The sequence below is a fragment of the Tupaia chinensis genome, unplaced genomic scaffold (assembly GCF_000334495.1).
Source record: "Tupaia chinensis unplaced genomic scaffold, TupChi_1.0 Scaffold000094_1, whole genome shotgun sequence".
Taxonomy (NCBI): domain Eukaryota; kingdom Metazoa; phylum Chordata; class Mammalia; order Scandentia; family Tupaiidae; genus Tupaia; species Tupaia belangeri.
Genome location: NW_006159556.1, coordinates 3,486,701 through 3,497,958, shown reverse-complemented (window position 1 = coordinate 3,497,958; position 11,258 = coordinate 3,486,701). Strand labels below are relative to the sequence as shown.

Genomic DNA, 11,258 nt, shown 5'->3' with positions numbered 1-11,258 from the left:
TATAAAGTCTTACATATAAATAATATACAGAATTTATAAATATGTAGTCTTCAAAAAGTTTATGGTAAATGCATCTTATGAAAAAACTATGCATGGGTTTCAAAATGATTTTGCACCCATATCAACTCATACTTTAATTTCATTTTTCCATTGACTTTTGAAGTCCCCTTATATTGGGTCATCAGAAAAGCCATGACACATTTTTGCTCAGGAAAACATAGAAAAATACATCCTGACTTTTCTGACCACCTCATATTTATCTCTGTAAATAAATTCCGAAGATTCCACTGTTGGATAGCAGCATGGTATTAGCGATTATGAGCTTCATCCCCGTTGATATTACAACAAAAAATCAGCATGTTTCTGAAAATTGTGAGCAAGTACATGCAAAGACAAATTGTCAAGGTTTTGAACCTGTAAATTGGAGACATAGTTTAGGAATGACCTACATTATAGTCTACTCAGTGTTCGGGAAAATGGTGAGGTTGGTAGCAAAACCTCCTGTTAGAAATATGGTGTGTTTTTCTATTTTGCATTCCCCAGCTGACACAGATAACAGAGACAATGAGAGCTAAGTCTGTGGTCTTTAGGTACCTATGGATGTCTATCTACCTTATGGTGAGTTTTGATATTTTGAATATCTATGATTAAAATTTAATTTGAATATAGGTTGATAGATTTGTTTCAGCTTTGTGTTTCCCTGTTTACGTAGGTTAGATCAGAGAGGTTTCATTGGAGTCACTTTTTACAGATTGCTAAAGACCCCTCAGGGAATATTAAGGCTGTATTTGGACAGTCCCTTGAATTATAGCACAGAAACTTTAATGCCTACCTCAGGGATGATAGGGGTCTTAAATAGGTAGTCCTATTTACTAAAGAAACCTAGAGTTTTCTTAGATTGCCAACCTTAGCAAGACAAGAAATGTCAGGGTGACAGAGTTTAAGTGGCTCTTTTCAGAAATGTTACACTGATTCCCTATATTTAAGATGCAAAACAGCCTCCCAAGAGCTATTTAATTAAGTGAAAGTAAGTCTAGTCCCTCTGGAACTGAATGCTTCAGTGAGCAAACACCTATCAGCAAGCGAAGGAAGTGGGGATGTTATTATGTGCTTCGTACACGTGGTGACAGTTCATAACCCTGCATCAAGGATTCTAAACAGTGATTGGTTGAGGAAATAATCAAACTGAGTTTAAATTTCAGCAGGTGCAAAATTGTCATGCAAAAGTCCAGGACAGTGTGCTATTCTCAGGCTTCAAAGAGACACATAAGAAGTTCTGGATTTTCAAGGTCCCTTTGAAGGCCTTTAAGGTAAGGTGAAACATCCTCTTTACTCAGAACCAACCAATTCCTCTAGAAAAAACTTTGAATGTCAGAAAAGCCACGCTTGATTTTAAGAAGTGAATAACCCTCATGATTTTGATGTCATATCAAGCATATATATTCAAAGATACTAGAAAATTATGTAGTAAGGGATGCTAATACCTGATAAACCATTGAAGAATAGGACTTTTTTTCACAGTCAGAATGTCATTAAAATATCAGTTACAGAAAAAAAATTACTTATACTCAGAAAAAAATACACATAAGGCAAAGTAAGTTTTTGTTTTGTTTTGTTTTGTTTTGAGAGGTTTTTGCTATAGGGTGCGCGCGCTCGCCAGACAGACAGAGAGAGACATAGAGACAGCGAGAAATCACCCCCCAGGAGGGATGGTCATGCCGCAATCCCTTCTCCTCCATTCTCCTCTCGTGATCTTGGGCATGCACGCACACGCACCCGGCGTGAGTTTTAAGTCACTGGGTCCGGGACGCAAACCACGGTCTACTACGTGGGAGTCCAGCGACATAGCCATTACACTAACTGCTAGTCCCCAAAGCAAGTATTTTAATCCTAAAATATTAACAACAAAATGAATAATTAGATTAGTTTATGCACAATTTACTAAAACTCCATTACTGTTATTTTTATTCAGAAAAAATAGTTTTTAAGAGCCTTAACTCTAGTCAGTCTTTTTTTTAGCCTCTGCATTGCATTGTTAAAAAATGTGATGGGATTTAATGTAAAAGAAAACAATCTCTTCCTCGAAATAGTAACAATAACAACATTAATACATTGGTTCTTACTAAAAAATAAACATCTATTTAAAACTTTGATTTAACACATTATGCTGTATTTATTTCAAATTTGACTAACCCAGAAACTTAGAAACTCCATGAGGTCAGGACTTATATTTATTTCTGAAGCTTAGTATCTGGACCCAAATTAGGCCATTTGATGTTTGCTGAATGAATGAATGAAACTCTGTTTAAATATAATTTCTTGGCTCTTGTAAAATAGGTTTTTGGCTAGGAAAATAATTTTTTTTCTTTCTTTCTTCTCTCTCTCTCTCTCTCTCTTTTTTTTTTTTTTGGTATTTGCTTCCTTTACTTAAGCTACCTAGAGATTCTGCCTTCTGCTTCAATCATATTCCATTTTAAAATATTTTGATACGTTTGGACAGAGAAAGACCTATTACCAAAAATTGTCAAACTGGGGTAGAAATTCGATAATAATCTGGCCACTGATTAGTCTGGATTAAAAATGAGATAATGTAGATTTCAAAAATAGGGAACCAGCAGTTAGCATAATGGCTATGTCGCTGGATTCCCACGTAGTCGACCGCAGTTCGTGTCCCGGACCCGGTAGCTTAAAACTCACGCCGGGCGCGTGTGCGTGCGTGCCCAAGATCCCAAGAGGAGAATGGAGGAGAAGGGATTGCGGTGTGACCATCCCCCCTGGGGGGTGATTTCTTGCTTTCTGTCTCTCTGTCTCTCTCTGTCTGTCTGGTGAGCGCACGCGCCCTATAGCGAAAATCTCTCCAAAAAAAAAAAAAAAAAAATATATATATATATACCCTAGACTTTCAAACAGGCTTAAATTAAGTTTTGCTTTTCACTATTTTACTAGTTACTTTTCCAAATCCACTTGGTAATTGCTAAATCTCATTTCATGTACAACAATAAATGAAATAATCTGAAAGAGGTTCATACAGTTCTGAGGGGCCTGCTTCCAACTGACAACATTTAGGCCTTTTGGTAGTAGCCTTTCAATGCACGTACGTGCCCTGGTAAGTGGTGACGTGTATCACAGTGTAATTGTTCTGGAGTGGGGCTGAAGGAGACCTACAGGGATTGCTGGACTGCAGTTCAGACACGAGATGCACATAATTTTGGCCTTCACATAGGTACCTTACCAGGACATGATGGCTCCTTCAAATCACAGTGTAGACTGGCCTTCTGCAGTCTATGTAGTAATTAGATGTGAGACTGCAAAGTACAGTCTAACTCCTGCTTCCCAAACAGCTGGCCTGCACTATCCATGCCCTGGAGCTCTGCGTTATACCTGCCCTTAGGTCACTGTCGCTTCATTTAAGTCAATAGCGTTTCTGAAGGCGCTCTAACTAGTCTTTCTGCTGAACAACTGAGTAAGCACTTTTTTCCCTTCAGTAACTCTGGAATTGTGTCCTCTCTTCTGTGAAGAAGTACCAAGAATTCTAATGATAGTTGATATTCACCAGTGTGTTATTGTATTTCTCCTATGAACATGAAATTCAATCAAGGCCACTTTTTGACATGCAGCATTACAATCTATAAATCCAGTGGAAGTTTGTGAAGTAGGAGTAAAACTCTACCTTCTGGGACCAGCAGATGGTGTAATGGTTGCATCACTGGACTCCCACGTATTCGACTGAAGTTCAAGTCCCAGACCCGGCGGCCTATAACTCATGCCAGGGGTGTGTGCATGTGTGCCCCAGATCCTGAAAGGAGAATGGAGGAGAAGGGATTGTGGTGTGGTCATCCCCCCAGAGGGTGATTTCTTGCTTTCTGACTCTGTCTCTCTCTGCTATCTCTGGTGAGCGCATATGCCCTACAGCAAACATCTCTAAAAAACAAACAAATGAACAAAAGAAAACTTTACCTTCCTATAGTAATAATATCATTATATCAAGAAATCCAGTTTGCAGTGAGTACAAACTTAAATTTTTGAGTCGCACAGATTATTTAACATCTATTCCAATGCATCAAAAGTATGGATTAGATCAGTTCTGAATTTGATTTGTAAGAAGGATGAAGGGTCATGTTTTTAGAAGTCCCATAATAATTGCTGTTCTTTATTAGAACATAACAGAGTGCCTGGAACAGTGCTAGGTATTGCTTATGCTAGTAAATATTTATTTACCGTCAACATTCATAAGATGTCTTTTTTGTGCTTTGCATTGGAATACAGTGATTACCAAGATACTCTCCTGGGCCTTAGGAACTTACAGCAAGGCAGGGGAACATAGAAGTAATGAATCAATTTTAAAACAGAGTAATACAAGGCTAGCCCTTTAGCCTAGTGGTTAAAGGATCCCACATGGTAGACCAAAGTTCAAGTCCTGGCTCTGGTGGCTTAAAAGCACATGCCTGTGTATGTCCAGAATCCTGGCAAGATGGAGAAATGGAGGAGAAGGGATTGCAGTGTGATCATAACCTACCGAGAGGTGCTTTCTCCCTCTCTCTGTCTCTGTCTCTTTTTCTCTTTTGTATATGCTCTCTGGCAATTGAAAAAAAAAATAACGAAACAGAATAGTATGTTACCAGTGAGGTGTGCAAAAGCTGCTGGGAATCAAAAAGAGATACCAAACACTTTCTGAAATGGAGTCAGAGACATTTTTTCAGAGACAGTCTTCCTAAACCTCAGGAATAATCCTGAGGTCCAGGCATTGTTTTTATCTCCAATGGAGAAAACAAAGACTTTATAAAGCTACTTACATTTTCTGAGCTCATATAGCAATTGGCCCTATTAGAATCTGAACCCAGGTTTCTGAATCCAAACCCCATTTTCTTTCCACTAGCCTAGGCTGTCTCATACTGGTCCTTTCTGTCTCTTAAAGTCTAGTGTAGCCCACGTCTATAGCTTTAGGGTGGAAATCACAAGTGCATCATCCATTAAGTACTATCTTAGCAGAATTAGTTAATGCTTCATTGAAGCTATTCAGAAGAACAGATGCGGTCACCATCAACCATTGCAGGAGGACAAAGTTCTGGCAGTGCCCGTCACTTCTTTGTGTGGCTGTTGCTGCCTCAGTACTGAGCCCACATTCACTCCAGGTGTGGTCTGGGACACCGTGCACCTTCTCATCAACACGAGACTACACACTCCTTGGCCAGGAGAAGCCCAAATGCTTACAGAGCAGAATAATATATTACTGTGCTTATCATTTTTTAACTTTATAAGTAATTGTGTACTGTTCTCTCTTTTTTAAACAGCCATTGTTTAAAGAAAATGAAGATAATTATATATTTTTGCATTTGGGCAGCAGCTTGGGCCATCCCAGTAAGTATGTCTGCCTCAGAAAACCCACTTACTTTGCTATCTCTCTTAACCTAACCTTCTATTTATATATAAATATGTGAAGCGTTTGCAGAAAAGCTGATTTCAAACACTTAGATTTGCTTTAAAGACAAGATATCTTTGGGGACTCAACAAAACTAAATATGCGTGCTAATTCATGCTCTCATTCCTCCAGTTGGAATTCGTGTCTTATTATTTAAAAAATACATTCAGATTAATTTGTATCCCATGTTCAGAAGTCTTGGAGACTTTGTCTGTCCTTGCTTCATGGCCCATCAATTTCATTCTAAATGAAATTAGAAGTAACAAAGCCTGTACCGTTCAGGAAGTCTTCCAGAAAGAATAATAGGAAAAAATAGGATTATTCAACATATGAGAAAGTTACTGTCTCACTCAGCGATTTATTATATGGGCACACCGTGGAAAATTTGGAATATACAAACATCAGTAAAGAAAAAGTAGTAAAGTTAAACCACTTGTAATTTTACTGAGCAGCCTTCATATTTAACTTCTCATATGCTTACATAATATCAAACATTTTGCTATTTCTGTAGTTGAATCTTTTCTCAAGTATTTTGAATGTGTCCTTGCTGAGCACAGAGGTAGCAGTCTTTTACTTGATTTTGTTCTGTAATGGCTTTGGTCATACCTACTAATCTCATAGGAGTTTTGGCTGAGATTATACATATAATAATATAGTATAATCTAAGTTTTAAGCTATTGTGAAAGGGTTATAGGAACCAGCAGATGGTGTATTGGCTATGTCACTGGACTCCCATGTAGTCGATCATGGTTTGAATCATGGACTCAGCGACTTATACCTCATGCTGGGCACGTGTGCTTGAGTGCCCAAAATCCTGAGAGGAAAATGGAGGAAAAGAGATTGTAGTTTGGTCATCCCCCTGGGGGGTGATTTCTTGCTTTCTCTCTCTCTGTCTCTCCACTCTCCAGCAAGCACATGTGCCCTATAGCAAAACAAACAAACAAACAAACAAACAAACAAAAAAACTCTCTCTCTAGAAAAAGAAGAAAAGGAAAGAAGAAAAAAAGAAAGAAAAGAAAAAGGTTTTATAGAAAGAAAAGAAAAAGTTTGTATAGAAACACCAAAGATCTATCTCCTGTTTTTTTGTAAGACTATCAATAAGTGGTTTGGCTAATATTTAAATAAGATAAAAAACATATACAAATGGAAGATATAATAGCAGAGACAGCAAATGTAGATACAAAAGACTGTATAGGTGGGGGTGGACTGCTGGGGAAAAAAAAAATTTAATAGACATAAGAATGAAAAGTTATCCCATAGAGTAATATCTTGACTTGCTTGACATGCGATGCCTTCATGCTTTGAGAAACCATGTTGTATGCTACAAAGACGTACAATGATTCGATATAAATTTTTTTAAGAAAGGAAAAAGACCTAAACCAAGTTTAAATTCTACATAAGCTCTACCAATCACTTCTCATTTCTGCCTGATTAGATCATACTTTGGCCTTCATGTTATTTTTTTCCATGAAGAGAAAAACATGTGTATGTGTGTGTATGTGCATGCATGTATGCACATATGCATATTCATAGAATAAGAATCTTTTCAACATCCGATGTTTTCACTTTGGCAGGTTCCTCAACTCCAACCATCTGAGAGGCATGCTGTTGAAAAGTCTGTGATCTTACACGTTCTAGCAAAATCAAAACTGCTAGTACAGGTATAGGACATAAAATGTGTTTTCTTTTCTATTTCTAAGCTGTTTTTAGGTTCCATTAACTTACTAAAACTGACACCCATTATTTCAGTGGGCATTACTTCAAGATGAGCTTCACAACTGACTGCATTGATTCTCTTTTCTAGGATGAGTTAAATGCCAATGACACTGCTGAAGAGAGTCGTGTCCCCATGCATGAAAGTAAAAGAGGAAGGCAACAGTACACCAAAGATGGCTACAAAGGAGAAGGCAATGGCTCCGAGTGGGCAGAAGTAGGAGGAGAGAGGCCTTCTACACATTCTACGCTAACAAATGAAGAGGGGACTGTTGAGGATCAGCCTGGAGGCACGGGAGCACCAGAACCATATGGTCATGATGGGATACACGGAGAAGATGACAACACCACAGCAAATGGGATCAGGGGACAAGTGAGCATCACCAGCAGTGCTGGAGCAGCAAGTGGGAGCAGTAATATCGGGGACAGTGATAAGGATACAAAAGTTGGGGACGGTGGCCATGCAAGTCAGAATGAGGATGCCACTGTTATCCAAGAAGATGGAACTCAAGTAGCTGGGGGCAGGAACACCACAGACCATGAGGAGGAAGTAAATGGAAATTCCTCTGGAAATGAAGGTGATACAAATGCTGTAACACCTCAGCAAGAAAGCGAGGGAAATGGGAATAGGGAATCTGAGGGAATACCAGGCAATGGAGAAGAGGCTGGACTGGATAATTCTGATGGGAATCCTAGTGGAAATGGAGCAGGTGAGGATGAAGACCAAGGCTCTGGTGATGATGAAGGTGAAGAAGTAGAGAATGGAGAAGAGGGCAGTGATCACAACAAGGGCCAGGGGGGTCAAGGCCATGGGAATGAAGATGACAATGACAACAGCATAGGTCACAATTCAATTAGTAGTGAAGATGATGATCCTGAAGACAGAGAAAAGCTCGGCAATGACATGAACGAAGACACCTTCTCCAGGAGTGAGGAAGATTCTGATGGTACTCCAGAAGACCATGGTGGCCAAACAATAGAGGATGCCCAGAAACCCAATCTTAGTGAAAGCAAAGATGTGAAAACTGGAATCATCAGAGAATCGGAGCAGAGTGCTATTAGAAGGAGCCAGGATAAGGTTGGTTTGTGAAGCTAATTTCTTTCTATGACAGTTTAAATTTTTCCTGTCCACCCACTGATGGTAATATAAAAATAAATCATGACAAGCACCTCTGTATTTTTACAGTCATGTTACTCGAATATTTAATGAAAATGCTTGAGTCCTCACTGGATTTATAATTCTTTTTTGTTTATTTTTTGAGGGTTTTTGGCTTTGTCTTGTTTTGTTTTGTTTTGCTATAGGGTGTGTGCATTCATCAGAGAGACAGAGAAAGACGCAAAGAGACAGAACGGCCACACTGCAATCCCTTCTCCTCCATTCCCCTCTTGGGATTTTGGGCATGCACGCACACATGTCTGGCATGACTTTAAAGCCACAGGGTCCGAGATTTGAACTGCAGTTGACCATGTGGGAGCCCAGCACCTTAAGCACTATGCCACCTGCTGGCCCTTGTCACTGGATTTTTATTAGAACATTAAGAAAAGATCAGACATTTTGGGACTAGCAGATGGCATAATGGTTATGTCACTAGACTTCCACATAGTCGACCATGGTTGGAGTCTTGAACTTAGCAGCTTAAAACTCACACTGGGTGCATGTGTATGTGTGCCCCAAATCCCAAGAGGAGAATGGAGAAGAAGGGATTGTGGGGTGGCCATCTCCCTGGGGGGTGATTTCTCACTTTCTGTCTCTCTCTCTCTCTGTGTCTCTCCAGTGAGCATAGGTGTCCTATAGCAAATATATATCTTTTTAAAAAATCAGACATTTCTGAAAATTTGAGTACAAGTCTAGATAAATCTTTTGTCAAATAATGAATTCACCACCTAGCTGGTTACAGAGTTCCTTGTGGGTAGAAATGTGGGTGAACTGTTAAAGAATCTAAACACCGGAGTCTTCTCCAGTACTGACTAAAGTACGTTTTACTAATCACTCTGTGAAGTACTGGAAGCTGCACTCCTATTCCCTAGGGCGCCTTTCCTAGCATGTCTCCCTCAGACCAATGACATTTTGCAGAAAATATTCATGCATGAATCACTCTCTCCCCATTGTTTCACAGGGACTAGAAATGGAAGGCCCTGGCGGTGGTAACAGAAATAATATTACCAAAGAAGCCAGGAAGGTCCATGAAGGTAAAGAGAGCACAGGACAACATGGAGTGATCATGGCCCAAGGACACGTCAAGACGCAGGGAGAAGTTAACGGTACACCGGGACCTGGTCAGAAATTAGCACTTGGAAATGAAGTCGGACGCAGGCAAACAGGCAGTGACAGCAACAGTGATGGCTATGATAGTTATGATTTTGATGATGACTCTGTGCAAGGAGATGACCCCCAGAGCAGCGATGAGTCTAATGGCAGTGACAATGGTGATTCAGAAAGTGACAATGACAGCAGTAGCCATGGAAATGCTTCTTATAACTCTGATGAATCACATGATAATGGTGATGACAGTGACTCAAAAGGAGGTGATGATGATGGCAGTGATAGCAAATCGGATGCTAATGATAGTGACATTAATGGTAATGCTAACAATGGGAGTGATGGTAATGACATATCAGACAGCAGCAAAGGTAAATCAGAAAGCAGCGACAGCAGTGACAGTAAATCAGATAGCAGCAACAGCAGCGACAGTAAATCAGATAGCAGTGACAGCAGTGACAGCAGCGACAGTAGTGACAGCAGTGACAGTAGTGACAGTAAATCAGACAGCAGTGACAGCAGTGACAGTAAATCAGATAGCAGTGACAGTAGTGACAGTAGTGACAGCAGTGACAGTAGTGACAGTAAATCAGATAGCAGTGATAGCAGCGACAGTAGTGACAGCAGTGATAGCAGTGACAGTAAATCAGATAGCAGCGACAGCAGCGACAGCAGCGACAGTAAATCAGATAGCAGTGACAGCAGTGACAGCAGCGACAGTAGTGACAGTAAATCAGATAGCAGTGACAGCAGTGACAGTAGTGACAGCAGTGACAGCAGCGACAGTAGTGACAGCAGTGACAGTAGTGACAGTAAATCAGATAGCAGTGATAGCAGCGACAGCAGTGATAGCAGTGACAGTAAATCAGATAGCAGTGACAGCAGTGACAGTAGTGACAGCAGTGACAGTAGTGACAGTAAATCAGATAGCAGTGATAGCAGCGACAGCAGTGATAGCAGTGACAGTAAATCAGATAGCAGTGACAGCAGCGACAGTAGTGACAGCAGTGACAGTAGTGACAGTAAATCAGATAGCAGTGATAGCAGCGACAGCAGTGATAGCAGTGACAGTAAATCAGATAGCAGTGACAGCAGCGACAGTAGTGACAGCAGTGACAGTAGTGACAGTAAATCAGATAGCAGTGATAGCAGCGACAGCAGTGATAGCAGTGACAGTAAATCAGATAGCAGTGACAGCAGTGACAGCAGCGACAGCAGTGACAGTAGTGACAGCAGTGACAGTAGTGACAGCAGTGACAGTAGTGACAGCAGTGACAGTAGTGACAGCAGTGACAGTAGTGACAGCAGTGACAGTAGTGACAGCAGCGACAGCAGTGACAGCAGTGACAGTAGCGACAGCAGTGACAGCAGTGATAGCAGCGACAGCAGTGACAGTAGCGACAGCAGTGACAGCAGTGACAGTAGCAACAGCAGTGACAGCAGTGATAGCAGTGACAGCAGTGACAGTAGTGACAGCAGCGACAGCAGTGATAGCAGTGACAGTAGCAGCAGCAGTGACAGCACATCTGAAAGCAATGATGAGAGTGACAGCCAGAGTAAGACTAGTAATGGCAAAAACAATGGAAGTGATAGTGACAGTGACAGTGACAGCGAAGGCAGTGATAGCAACCACTCAACCAGTGATGATTAGGCCAGATTCTGTTTGTGAAAAATTTGGAGAATGACTGACAGGAAATAAAGATTCCTGAGAATATAAAGAAAAGGAGAGCTAAACGGAAGACATATGTAAGCACCCACAGAAACAACCAGGGGGTCAAGTCAAACTGCTGGGTTCAGAACCAAGCCCCAGTCCCGTGGAGGGAGTCTGAATGTGGCCTGTGGTACATGCATGTCAAATGCTATTTA

The 11,258-nt window shown here is 40.6% G+C and overlaps 1 protein-coding gene across 1 annotated transcript; it reads left to right on the top strand.

Annotated features, from left to right (window-relative positions):
* The first annotated feature begins 5,307 nt into the window (after positions 1–5,307).
* DSPP (dentin sialophosphoprotein) lies at positions 5,308–11,043 on the top strand. The gene is made up of 4 exons (XM_006143262.1): positions 5,308–5,358; positions 6,994–7,080; positions 7,224–8,210; positions 9,250–11,043. Exons 1-4 carry the CDS (start codon positions 5,308–5,310, stop codon positions 11,041–11,043), a joined length of 2,919 nt encoding a protein of 972 aa, XP_006143324.1.
* Positions 11,044–11,258: the final 215 nt, after the last annotated feature.

What these genes read in the sequence shown, in the direction of transcription:
- DSPP (XM_006143262.1), top strand. Translation starts at nt 5,308, where the DNA reads ATGAAGATAATTATATATTTTTGCATTTGGGCAGCAGCTTGGGCCATC. An exon ending in CAGCAGCTTGGGCCATCCCA is followed by an intron (nt 5,359 to 6,993) that starts GTAAGTATGTCT and finishes TCACTTTGGCAG; the next exon opens with GTTCCTCAACTCCAACCATC. An exon ending in AATCAAAACTGCTAGTACAG is followed by an intron (nt 7,081 to 7,223) that starts GTATAGGACATA and finishes TCTCTTTTCTAG; the next exon opens with GATGAGTTAAATGCCAATGA.